We start from the raw sequence: 12,547 nt of genomic DNA on the forward strand, positions 1-12,547 counted from the left end.
AATGACGGGCTTGTCCCGAGCCATGCCAGTTACTCTGCCAAGGCCACCAAGTCGTCCTTGACTGGCTCGGCCTCCATTGAGGGTAACTAGGGCTGTGAAACTGATGGCGGAGAACGTGGCGGTGGAGAACGTGGTGGTGGGAATGTGGTAGTGGAGAATGTGGTGGTGGAGAATGTGATTCATTCTCTGTAAATGGCAACCGAGATAGCAGTGGCGACCACGGTTGATCCTGAACAGATGGCGGCAATGGCTGTGGCTGCAGTTGTTGTTGCGTTGGCTCTTGTAGTGTTGAAGGTAACATCTCTGACGCAAAGGCATTTCTGGCATCTGTGCTATCTTAAGCTCTGTTCTAGCCATAGTATCAGCTGCAGTGGCCATGATCTGCTTTAAGACGTTGTGAATTGAGATCAAGCTGTTGCCTATATTATTGTTCACTGTTATTATGCCGCTGTGCATAGTGACCATGTCGCTCTTCATGTGGTTCATTTTGTCGTGCTATTGATGCTGACCAAACGTTCCTGTCGCGCTGCATGTCGGTTGTAGTGGGTATTGTTTTAAGCAAGCTTGTCGCGGATGCCACCTTCTCTGAAATGTCCCGCAGCCCATGTTGAATGGCGGAGGCTATCTAAGATAGGCGATTTGACGTAGCCATCTTTTCGCGCAAAGCGGCCCGGAACTCGCTGAACATGGTAGCCTGAAGACTGGCTCATGAAAATCCGGTGGAAGTCGTACTGACACTGTGGGTCACCGTTAATTTCCATGAGAGCTGCAGCATCCTGCAAGATGACCTTGCGCAAATGGGCTAGAAGGATAAATACATGTAGTTTAGTAGTTGAACAATAGCATGGCCACAAGCATATGCAGCAATATATCAGCTTACCGATCTTTCTTTTGTACGCCTCCATGAATGGCCTAGCTATTTGCGCGGGGATGTCTCTGCTCCCTGCCACACTCCATTTGGTGCCGAAGCTGCCTGTTCTGTCCATAGATCAACAACAGCCTTGATGTAGAAATCAGCCGTCTCGGGCATGTAGTAGTCCTTCAGCGCATCGGTCCGCGGTTTCTTTTTGCGCAAAGGTTGAACATCAGGGCTCCGTGGGTCGCCTTCGCCAAAACGTTCCTTAAAGTATCGTGTAGCGCGTGAATTTTTTACAGAGTCGTCCCTGTAGTGATGGCGCGCACACCAGGCCTAAGGCAGAGTGAGTGGAGGTAAATCGGACAAAAATTAAGGACAGAACCAACAGCATCCTGACTTGAATTAAAGATCATCTCTTACTTTCTAATGCTCTCGGTATTTGTCGTATGATTTTTGGGTGGATTGGTGTAAGTTGGCGCGGCGCACTTGTTGGGCAATGAAGACAGCATCTACCTCCTCTCTGTTATTGATCCCGGCCCACTCCAGTTCCGACTTAGGCATTCCTACTTGTTGGACAATAGGCCGAGCCTCTTCGTCGCTAACGCCCTGGTCGATGGTCTCGCTGGTCGTTCCATTGGTGTTGTCTGCCAGCAGCAGCAGCCTCGCTTTTCTTTTTCGTAACATTAGTTCTGGCATGAGTCCCATTTGCAAGAGCGGAGCGGACAGCATTTGAGGTTGATGCAGTGGCAAGGAGGGAGACTCGACAGCATGCTGGTACTGGTGCTGTTGTATGTTGTGTCTCCTGCACCATGTGTGCCGTTATTGCGGTACCACCTTCACCCTCTGTCCATGCACTCTCGTACAGCGCGCTCTCCTCGTCTACTACGTCGTCCTTATCGTCCTTATCGTCGTAATAATGATTTTGCACTTCGGCTACGTACAAGCAAGAGAGTCAAGCAACAGAGAGAATTAAAGAGGCCGCATTGAAGTGCAGACTATTACGCTATCAAGAATCTCAGAATAAAAAGTATGAGCCATCACCTTCGATCAGAGGGCAGAGTGGGAAATCGCAGACTGAGTCTGACTGCTTTCGCCGACCTTGTCTAAAAAGTGCGAAGAGTAAGGGGTATGACATATGGCGCCGCTGCTTTGTCGCTGGGTTATGAGTTCCGCTTGAGGCACTACTGCCTGGCTACTGGCAGGGCGCGAGAAGGAGATGAGAGATGGCAAGAAGATACAATACAAATGGACGGCACATCGTGATGCACATTTTTTTTTTAGTATTCTCGGTCATCCAAAAATTCAGAAATTTGTGAACTGGTTTACAGGAAATACCCTCAGGGACGTGGTGCGTTTTGACCCTACCCATGGTGATGTGGGCCTTAGTTTTTGTCGCCTATGGCCGGTTCATATGCAACAGTAGCACCCGTGCATGCGACAGGGTGCGGTGGGGTTTTGCTAGCTTGCACAAGCATCATCTGCTGGAGGGAGAAAGCATAAGTCAGACTGTCGTGCACGACTCCGATGGATGTGCTCATTTTGCACCTTAAACTCTGCAATGTCTATAGGAACGGGCACTTGATTTCCTCCTCGCAACCAAGGCCCACCAATACATCATTGAATCAGCGCAACCATAACGGATCATGCGAAAAATGCGATGAGGACGACGACTAGGCCTCGGTGGGGCATTTCATCTATTTATCTGTGGACTTGTTAATGGCCCTTGTTCTTTTCTTGCCTTTTGCTTTTTTTTTTTTTTTTTTTTTTTTGCTGTCTACGTATTCATATCTCCATGGAGCAATGCAGCATTAAACTTCCTTCGGTTTTCAAGAAGTCGCTTAGATACCGCGGCTATCTGCATCGTAATAGAAATGTGTAGTGGATCGTGATGACGCGAACTGCGGCTTCTGTTTTTTGTTGGCAGAGAATCTCGATTCCCCACCTTCTTGGCTCCTGGCTCACTATAACATGCATACGTAAAGGATTTGTCCAAGGGATTAGGACAATACAGCTTGTGGTGGTTATCCGGCTGCAGCTCTGGATTCAGCAGAGAGATTATGCTGAAACCTATACTAGTGAGGAGATTATACCGTTTACGCGACTTGCTCTACTGAGAAGACTTATCGGGCGCTGAATTCAGCACAGATGCGGTCCATTCTGGCGAGTCTGACGAAACAGGATGTAGTAAACGAATTGCGCGCACAGATCGAAGTAGCGATGCCGGTGAGGAATATTGAGGTTGCTATGTTCATTTGTGATATGACGGTAGGGCTGGTACAATCATTCCATGGACTGTTCTTTGCTCGGGTTACAGGGGCTTTTGGCGATGGGTTTAGTGGACTTCATATCCGAGGGTCTTTTAAGATGATCGTTCACTTCCATCCATTTCGTCTCCTCTCTCATTTTTTCATGTAGACGCTCATCTCACTACCTTTATGCTCTTATAATAAGTCCGTATCATAAAGGCCCTGTTTTCTTTATTACGCATTTTCTCTAAATCCCACCACACCCTCTCGCAAGGTCACCAGTTTCCTCCTGCCCGGTTCCTCTGTACCACTTCGAAAGCCGGACGACGCAACTTCCCAGGCTGTCATGCCTACAACGCCTCTAAGCACGCAGCTGAGTCATTATGGACACCCTTCTGATAAAAATCGCGTCTTAAAAGATTGATATCTCGGTTATTGAACTCGTCGGAGCTAAGGTTCCCATGGCTGCATCCTTGCCCTCAGTGTATGAAGTCGTCTGGCGGAAAAACGGCGTCAAAGATCCGTGAAGATATATGGTCAAAAGTTTATTGAGGGGCTGATGAAGCATAACGAAAACGGAGCAATGTCGGCGAGGACAGTGGTGGAGGGATCGGTAAGGGTATTTTGCGAGAGAAGTGGAGCGAAGGGGGCTAGGGTGATTGTGGGAGTCTGGTGGGCGGGAATAGCGATAGGAGCTCAGGAAAAACTGCTAGAGTTGGGAGATCGATGGGCGATGCGATGGTGTGTGAAGTACGTGTGAAGTTGGCCAGAGGGCCCTTTCCCTCAGAATACTATCAAGGAGCAGTAATGGCAGTGGGCGGAGTCATGATATCTTTTGGTGTAGTGATCATCAGCAATTAGCGTTAATAATAATAAAGGAGAGGATAGCTTGTAATCTAATTTGAAGGAGAAAGTGCTGCGCCCAAATACAGCCGTGTACGATTTCGTTGTGCTTTTTGAACGCATTCACTGTAAAAATGTGAAACCGAATATTTATGTCCCACAGACTGAACGTCAACAGCACCACAGCAGGATCTTGCCTGGTTTGGTTTGTTTCCTACCATGCACGAAGTATATATACACGGGACATATATCCTTGCATATGCATGGCGTAAGCGTATACTCCAATATCATCAGACACCACTCAAGGGTCAAGAACGAAATTGAGCATCAAGATGCTTTCTAGGATGCCGTGATGTCCTTCATGGCGCTATACGCGCTCAGATTCCTTTTAATCATATACTCCATGCGAGTGTGAATTTGCCCTCCGCAAAAAAAAAAAAAAAAAAAAAAAAAACCTGAAAAACTGGGTTCTATTGCCTGGTGTATGCAAATGAGTAACATGTCCAGGGCTGACGCGGGGCAGTCGGACCTACTACAATACCAATATCGATTGGATATCCACGGAGGCTGGCCAGTATTTATTACACTGCCTGATGTTCTCAGTAGGGGACATCATTGGTTGTTTTTCATTATGGGGGCTAGCGGGGGTGAATGGGCATGAGGAGAGGAGGCGGATGCAGTGAGCATTTCCTCGGCGGAGGTTTTGGCGAGAATGGTCTTGCAGAAAGGGCTTTTGGCTGTGGCCCGTTTAATCTAATTTTCTTCGCACTCAGCATCGCAGGAAAGATGTAAAAAGACAAGAGCTAGACCTTTGGAAGTAAACGAGAATGTCCCTGTCCATCGGAAATCCGTTTATGTTAGAACTTTGCGGATCTGATGCTAATCCACATGGATACACCTGAAAGTGGAATGGAGCAAAGTGGGGAATGGCAGAAAAAGGAGGGAGCAGGCTCCACGCAAAGGGCTTACTCAACGTTCATTTCTTGACTTAAAATTTTTCTTAACGGTTGAATGTCCATCCTCTTCTGAAAACTTTTTTCTTCGTCACACCTTCTCCTCCTTTAGCTTCCTCATCTCATTCCTCTTTCTTCATTCCTCCGCTCCCCATTTCTTCATTCCTCAAAAGGGTTACTATGCCAGACGGCCATCCGCATTCCCATGCTATCCAGATGGATGACCCTCTCGACAGCAACAGTACCGACACCGCATCAATCAGCACTGTAACGACTGCCGGCCATGGCGCTGTAGTCCCCGCCCTAATCCTTGCTAATATTACCAGTGCTTCCCCTACTCTGATCGACACCATCAGCCCCGGCTCTGCAGTCATTTCCCCGCGAACCACCTTACCTACAACTGCGAACAATACTCATGGGAACACTGGCCTCTCCTCCGGATTCGCACTCCCTACCGCCAATCCCTTCACAGAAAGAGGCGAGCCCGTCAACCCCTTCAGTCCTGCAGGAACACCCCAGGAGACCCCGATGGTCACCCCTCTCGGATCACCCACACAGGAGCTGCAGAAACTCAGTCTTGGTGTTGAACGATACGCACGAGCAATTGAGGATCCTGGCCCCATGGGTTCCTTCTCAGGGACGGTGCCCTTGCCCTCGCTCTCGCAAGCAGATCATTATGCATCAAGGAGGAGACCCTCTCGTATTCTGCTGGATGCGATCGTTTCGTCCTCACCGTCCACAGGCAAAGCGGCCGAATGTTCGGGCGTCAATAATTCGTCACAAGAGGGCGGATCTGTAGAGTCACCCACGGGCAAGAGCAGCAAAGGGCTAAACCTTAACACCATCAAAAGAGCTCTCTCTGGAAGGCGTCGTATGCAGGACGCAACTATGGTTGATCTGGAGACCAACCATACGGGTGACAGCAGTAACACAAGCAACAACAGGGATGGAAGGAAGAACAGCGTCATGATTAACGATCTCGGAAACCCCTTTAGTAGTCCGATGCTCTCTGCCAATAGTGATGCTCAGGTCGCTCTGTTGAATAGTCTGTCGTTCTCACCTCAACCACTGCTGTTGCCGTCAACGCTCTCGAATCATCCGCTGCAGGAGGCCGCGAACGAGAGTCGACCGAATGAAAACGACGAGATCAGGAGACGATTGGAACAGAGTAATAGTCAGGTTACTGCCACGGCCACCGTCGATAGATCATCGCCCGATATGCAAGCGGACTCTACGGCTGCCACAGGAATGCGCCACAGAAAGCCCAAGGGGGGCATTCTTAGTCAACTGCTGAAACTGCAGAGGAACGAGGCTGCAGCGGCGGCGGCGGCGTCTGGATCTTCGGGTGCCAGGAAACCACATGGGAGCCCACAGCATCCTCAGGTGAAGAAGACAAAGAAAGGTTTTATTATCGATCCTCGTCCAAGAACAACTCGTTCACAGATCTCAATTCGCCCTCGGCCACGACCACACGCGTGTGTCCCCCAGGAACTCGAGGATCTTTGAGCTAGACTCGTCAAATGCCTCGACCACAACCACACGTCTTCCCACACAACCGCCGACGTCGATCAACAATGCCTCCTCACCCTTCAACAGACCTGACCCACATGAACACATCGAAGAGATGGAGGCCATCAGCGCGGCGGCCACGGCGGCGGCCACGGCGGCGACACTCTCGACCAGTTTGGGAATCCAGCGGGATATCGCTGAAATCCTGACGCGGCAGTCGTTCCTGATCATGATTGCCAAGGCTCTGATTCTCTACGGAGCACCGTCGCATAGGATTGAGGAGACCTGCGCGTTGTTGGCAAGAAAAATGGATGTGGACGCTTCATTCGCGTTGCTGCCTGGGTTAATGACCATCTCGTTCAGCGATCCCGAGACACATACCAGTGATACAAGGCATCTGCGGTGCACGCAGGGCATGGATATGTACAAGCTCTCGAAGGTCTACACAATCGCATGGGGTGTCCTGCATGGCGAAGGTATCGAGGAGGCAAACAAGAAACTCGAGAAAGTCACTATTGAACCTGGATATTATCCCGTCTGGGTCACGGTCATGTCCTGGATGTTCGCTGCGGCGTTCGTGGCGCCCTTGGCGTTCAACGGCAGTTGGCTCGACACAGTGTTGGCGGGATTCTGTGGTTTGTTGGTGGATTGCTCGGAGTCGTCGCGGCCAAGTTCCCGGTGTATGGAAATGTGTTTGAGGTGACCTCGAGCATTTTGGTCGGGTTCATTGCGAAGGCGTTTGGAGACCGAGTGTGCTTCTCGGCCGTAGCACTCGCGGGTGTGGTGGTGTTGTTACCAGGGTTGTTGTTGACGCAGTCGATTATGGAATTGGCATCGAGGAATATCGTGTCGGGCGCGGTGAGGATGTTCTATGCGCTGATGTATGCCTTCTTCCTCGGCTTCGGACTCTCCCTCGGCGCTGAGATCTGGGACTCTGTAAGTACTATTGCTCTTTGCAATGTTATAGTTGCAATGCTGTCTTTGTCAACCTATTGGCGCATAATAATTGACATGAGATATTGCATTGCGCTGATGCTTAGATTGGTGGGGAATCGACGGCCCCTGCGTCGGCATGCGAGAAGGGCGTGAACCATTGGTGGCTCTTTTTGATCTTCCCTGCGGTGTCGACTTCGATCAACATTGTCTTCAACGCGCATCCAAGCCAGTGGCTCGGTATGACCGTAGTCACCGCCGTCGGCTTCACGGTCTCGTACTTTATGACGGCCGGTCCACAGGTTACGCCCGCGGTTGCGGCGTTTGCGGTCGGCGTTGCAGGGCAGGCCTACGGTCGGATAACGGGCAAGCTAAGCTATGTGCCTCTGCTGAGCGGAGTTCTTTTGCTGGTTCCAGGAAGTGTCGGCGTGAGAGGAGTGCTGGCCATCATTGGAAGTGACCCGGGTCAGGGCTTTCAGTTTGCGCTGCGGATGGTCAATATCTCTGTGAGCATCACGGTAAGCATTTGATTGTATCTTTCGTTTGGTCGTATACGGCACTTTCGATCCCGTCTGTCCTTTGGCAGACTCTAATTGCTTCTTTTTTTATTTTATTTTTTATGACAATTCAGCTCGGCGTGTTCTGTTCTGCATTGGTCTGGTACCCATTCTGGCGCAAGAGTACATTTATGAACTTTTAATGTGTCTAATTCGACCTCTCTATAATGGCCATCTGATTTCGCTATCTTTGGCAGGCGGCCATGCATTTTCAACCAATTATTCTTAGACATATACCCTCTCTCCCCTCCTCCTATTTTCGCAATAATCTTGTAGAATATATCCTTAGCTGGTTAAAATAGATATAGTATTTTGCGTCCAGATAGAACAACAAAGTTCATCTGATATGCGTTGATTTCCAGTGGTTTATTATGAATTCTCGGTGGTGTGAGTGTATGATGAGTGTGCTAGTGTTGGTGTTGAAAGGGAGGAATGGATGGAGCCCTCGTCTACTTGCGCATCAACAGGTACAAGTTCTCGCCCAAGCTGATGTTCTGCAAGTGTCTGAAATCGCCTTCCAAGCACATCAAAAGACCACCATATGAAATGTAAACCGAGCTAATTTGAGAAAGGAGATGATGCGTTTGTTAGAAGATCGAAGTAGCGATGTTTGATCGATAGTTCCTGAACACGTCCGCAATCCTTGGCTGTGATATACGTGCGCTCCCGCACAGTTTGCTGCTCAATGGTTCCATATAGCCCAGATTCCTACGTCGATCGATCTGCTCTGCCGTTACTAGGTCCCAGCTTGAGAGAAGGTCCAAATCCTGCCAGGTCCACGTCCCTTGATCCTAAAACTCTACCAGCCTCGTATACTTTTTCATGAATTGGCACGGTTTCAACGAAAACAAAACTTACACTTTGCTTCCCTGACCCTCATCGTACTTGTAGACCTTTCCATACATGACATATTCATAGTCATCGGCCAAGGTTCTCTCGCCACCGACCTTCTCACGCCAGCTCTCCTGAGTTCCTGAGGTATCGTTTCCGACCGTAGTGGTCAAGGACAAGGAAGTAGCAAGGACAAGTGAGAACTTCTCGCCAATTTCGAGAGGGTAGAGCTCGTTGTTGATATCGAGCGTTAATTCCATCTCGTAGTTCTCACTGCGGGCATTGATACGCGAGACTAGATACGATACGATGTTTGATAGTATTTGGTTAGTTCGGCCCCCTATGGTTTGTTACAAAGAGCAGTGTTGATCTACCAGGAGCAAATGCATCGCTGCCAATGAGGCCTGGAGAGGTATGTTGGATGGAAGTAGGGAGGGGGGAGTTTTTTTTGGCATTGAGCGAGGATGCGTACCCTTGTCGAACTTTTTTCCTGCACCATCGACGTCCTTGATATCGAAGATGTCGGAGAAGAGGACGTTGTCTTTGCTGGCCATGATGTCCGAAGGATCTGTTTTGGGACTCGAAGAGGTATTGCTGGAGTGAAGAAAGGTGTATTCTTTTTGCCTGAACCACGCATGCAGAGTGTTTCTGTTTACAACTGTGCAGGACGAGCGAGCAGACAGTCACTGATATCAGTTTTTTTGAACCAAAGCAATTCAGCAGCTCCTCCACGACGTGAAAGAATAAAATGCCGATAGCGGCCTTTATTATTCTGATATGAAAGTGCGCCTGGCTATGTTGGCTATCAAATCGAAGATAGATCGATCCTGAGTTCCTGCTTGCCATACGATCACTACCGCCTTGACTATGAAAGCCTTTGTATAGTCGAAACAGCGGTTAGTCTTCTATGTGTTCTATGTGAAAAAAAGGAGCACGAATTTCTGCTTTTCTATCACGTGCTGGAGGAACAACAGGCATGAGCTGCATGCAAAACAGGCACAAACCTTTTGAGAAACAGCACAAACCTATTGGGAAGCAGCACAAACCTGTTGGTGAACCAGCACAAACCTATTGTGGAAGCAGCACGGACCTCTTGATAAAGAGCACTAGCCGCTTGTAAAAAGCAGCATAGCACACATGCTGGTCCACATTACTTGCTAACACTTCATCGACTCACCATTCCTCTCATCTTTCCACTGTCAACCATTACACTGCAACTTAACGATCAGTTTTGTCATCCCCGTCTTCGTCCTTGCTGACCATTAAGTGTTCGTCCATGGCCTTTGATTAGTGCAGTCCTCGTCATGGTAATCATCGTCGACATCATCGGCATTGTCTTCAAAAGGGATATGTGTGTTCTGTGGAAAAAGGCGGCACAAAGAGTTTTATTGAGAATGGACAAAAGACAAGGAGACTCTGCTATGTAAACCAGCATAGTCTACGCCTATGCTGCTTTTTACAAGCGGCTAGTGCTCTTTACCGAGAGGTCCGTGCTGCTTCCACAATAGGTTTGCGCTGCTTCCCAACAGGTTCGTGCTGGTTCACCAACAGGTTTGTGCTGCTTCCCAATAGGTTTGTGCTGTTTCTCAAAAGGTTTGTGCCTGTTTTTCCTCCAGCACGTGCTGGAAAAGCAGAAATTCGTGCACCTTTTTTTTCAGCTTAGATTTTCAGATCTCTGCTTTCACAGAACACGTTGTTGGCAGGGGTGGTTATCGGCCATTTTACTTCAAGTAGACCCCTCAATGTTCATGTATTGTACGGAATTCACTTTGGTAACTACATGGATGACCCCAGCTCGTTGTTGAATCCTAGAGCTTGGAGGCTGGTATACATCATGTTTTGTCGGGCAAGAAGCGATAGGCGATACCTTTGTACATTGGCTTAAAGCTCAGCAATTTATTTTTTGAGTTTTATAAAAAAAGACTTCTTTTGACTGGCTTTAGACTAGACAAATGGCTGGAACAGAGAGCCGGATGGCAGGCTAGGGGTTGGTGCGCATCCGGCAGCAACACAGCCGACCATGTATGTGCCTAGTGCTGCGTTACAACCAGCGATGACAGCTGGAACTGCAGCACCCGCGGTAATAGTTCCAAAAGTAAAGCCGGCGGCTGCGTAGCATGCGACAACGAGAGCGTTGCATCCCGACTGACATATCCCATAGGCCAATGGACCTGCGTTCGACACACCGAGGATTGTACAGACGACGGCAAGATGGCGCAACATAGTGTATTTCATAGATGGGCGGTTTGATGGGTGAGAAATAGAGAGAAGTAAGTGATAGAGCAGTGCATGATTTTTTTAGTCACCTGCTGCACACACGAAGCACAGCAGCACAGCAGCACTCACGGGTTCTTTTCGCATGGCTCCAATATCCCTCGCGTCAAAAGGTTAGAGGAAAAAAGCTACAAGACACTTGGCAACGCCCTGTTCAATAAAAGTCGTCTACGGCGGATTTATTCCCTTCCCTTGTTAAAATTAACACTGGCCCGTTGGTAAATATGTTAACAGAGGGATCTTTATTCTCGTGGCAGACGGTAACCTATATACTTGGTGATGGATGCTCTTCTCTACTCGTACGTGCTACATTGGTCAATATAGCGCAGGAGTGAAGCATTAGGAAAGAGCAAGGCAAGGCCACTTGCCATGACGAGTGTGCGAAGCAATGCTACTATAGCCCATGGTATCGATCCTCGACTTTAGGAGGGGTGAATAAGACAAGGGATGCACTGCCCTCTTCACAAAAATAACATGTGGCAATCCAAACCGAGGCCTTGTAGCATTGTGTAAATATGAATACATTAATCCGTTTCTTTCTTCTCTCCACCCGCAACTTGTTCCTCTCCATACCATCTACCCTAACCCACCTCACTTGCTTCCCATCATGGCTGCAGAGCTCGACGTGCTCATTGCCGGTGAGCCTGGCATGTCCGTCAGAGCGCCCTACAAAGATGACGAACCCGTTTACTTCCTAATACAACGAGTCTCCAACAAGCTTGGCGAGAATGAGAGCGAGATCCGATGGCGTGGCCTTTATATCAACGGCATCCATGCTAAAGATCAACGACAGTCTATTACAACCTATCGAATCTTTGGCAACAGTTTGACCTATCGTTCTCAAAAAAAGGGCGAAATGGCAATTGCAATGAGAACACTTACTGGCAAGACTATTCATTTGACCTGCAACCGTCAAGACATCATCATGGACATCAAGACCATGGTTCAGGAGATGGAAGGGATCCCTCCGGACCAGCAAAGACTTATCTTCGCAGGAGAGCGGCTTGAGGACGAGGATACGTTGGAAGATTACAATATCGCCGATGGCTCGATATTGCACTTGTGTTGCGTCTGCGCGGTGGAGGTCACGCCCCAGGTATAGGGCTCAAGTTCTCGGATGTCTCCGAACTATCTGGTGTGCGCAGGTACGAATTTTCCTTGTCAGTTCCTCCTGGACGCACTGTCTTACCAGGAACGAACGTCGAATGCAAGTGCAAGTGCTCTTCAAGCTACCGAGTGATCTGTCCAAAGCGGTTTGGAGCAATTGAGTTGTCTAAAGAGCAGTTCACATGCCCTAACTGCAAGTCGAGCAAAAGGATTACCCTGTCACGGTTGGATTCGTGAGATGCAAGTACCGTTTTCATGGAATCAAGGCAACTGGCGAGCAGTACACATCTGATTGGAAAGACGTAACTGACGAGGATTGCTACCAGCTATTCAGTCCAGACAATCAAGCCCTTTGGAAACGCTTGGTAATCGAGTCGGCCGATATCTATAAACGCGAAGACTGTACGATCTGCCTGAAGCCCATGGACACCATGCAGA

The 12,547-nt window shown here is 48.9% G+C and overlaps 3 protein-coding genes across 3 annotated transcripts; 1 reads left to right on the plus strand and 2 right to left on the minus strand.

Moving 5' to 3' along the window:
- The first annotated feature begins 4,929 nt into the window (after window positions 1-4,929).
- On the plus strand, window positions 4,930-8,191 carry BC939DRAFT_465410 (uncharacterized protein). Its single transcript, XM_051557503.1, has 6 exons — window positions 4,930-6,281; window positions 6,326-6,373; window positions 6,406-7,042; window positions 7,066-7,343; window positions 7,448-7,858; window positions 7,972-8,191. Exons 1-6 carry the CDS (start codon window positions 5,079-5,081, stop codon window positions 8,038-8,040), a joined length of 2,646 nt encoding a protein of 881 aa, XP_051407709.1. The 5' UTR covers window positions 4,930-5,078; the 3' UTR covers window positions 8,041-8,191.
- BC939DRAFT_465411 (RNA polymerase I) lies at window positions 8,185-9,353 on the minus strand. Its single transcript, XM_051557504.1, has 3 exons — window positions 9,201-9,353; window positions 8,756-9,023; window positions 8,185-8,455 (listed from the first exon to the last, which is right to left on the minus strand). The coding sequence occupies exons 1-3, from the start codon at window positions 9,280-9,282 to the stop codon at window positions 8,347-8,349; spliced, it is 459 nt and encodes a 152-aa protein (XP_051407710.1). The 5' UTR covers window positions 9,283-9,353; the 3' UTR covers window positions 8,185-8,346.
- Window positions 9,354-10,672: 1,319 nt separating this feature from the next.
- On the minus strand, window positions 10,673-10,963 carry BC939DRAFT_402448 (uncharacterized protein; the record flags this gene model as incomplete). The annotated part of the gene is made up of 1 exon (XM_051552679.1): window positions 10,673-10,963. The coding sequence occupies one exon, from the start codon at window positions 10,961-10,963 to the stop codon at window positions 10,673-10,675; it is 291 nt and encodes a 96-aa protein (XP_051407711.1).
- Window positions 10,964-12,547: the final 1,584 nt, after the last annotated feature.

Source organism: Gamsiella multidivaricata (assembly GCF_025024155.1).
Source record: "Gamsiella multidivaricata strain RSA 2152 chromosome Unknown BC939scaffold_89, whole genome shotgun sequence".
Lineage (NCBI taxonomy): Eukaryota > Fungi > Mortierellomycota > Mortierellomycetes > Mortierellales > Mortierellaceae > Gamsiella > Gamsiella multidivaricata.

Coding starts and splice junctions, on each gene's coding strand:
- BC939DRAFT_465410 (XM_051557503.1), top strand. CDS start 5,079: ATGCCAGACGGCCATCCGCATTCCCATGCTATCCAGATGGATGACCCT. Junction 6,282..6,325: donor GGAGCCCACAGCATCCTCAG/GTGAAGAAGACA, acceptor TCCTCGTCCAAG/AACAACTCGTTCACAGATCT. Junction 7,344..7,447: donor GCGCTGAGATCTGGGACTCT/GTAAGTACTATT, acceptor GCTGATGCTTAG/ATTGGTGGGGAATCGACGGC.
- BC939DRAFT_465411 (XM_051557504.1), bottom strand. CDS start 9,282: ATGGCCAGCAAAGACAACGTCCTCTTCTCCGACATCTTCGATATCAAG. Junction 9,024..9,200: donor AGGAAAAAAGTTCGACAAGG/GTACGCATCCTC, acceptor TATCGTATCTAG/TCTCGCGTATCAATGCCCGC. Junction 8,456..8,755: donor GAGGGTCAGGGAAGCAAAGT/GTAAGTTTTGTT, acceptor TTCTCAAATTAG/CTCGGTTTACATTTCATATG.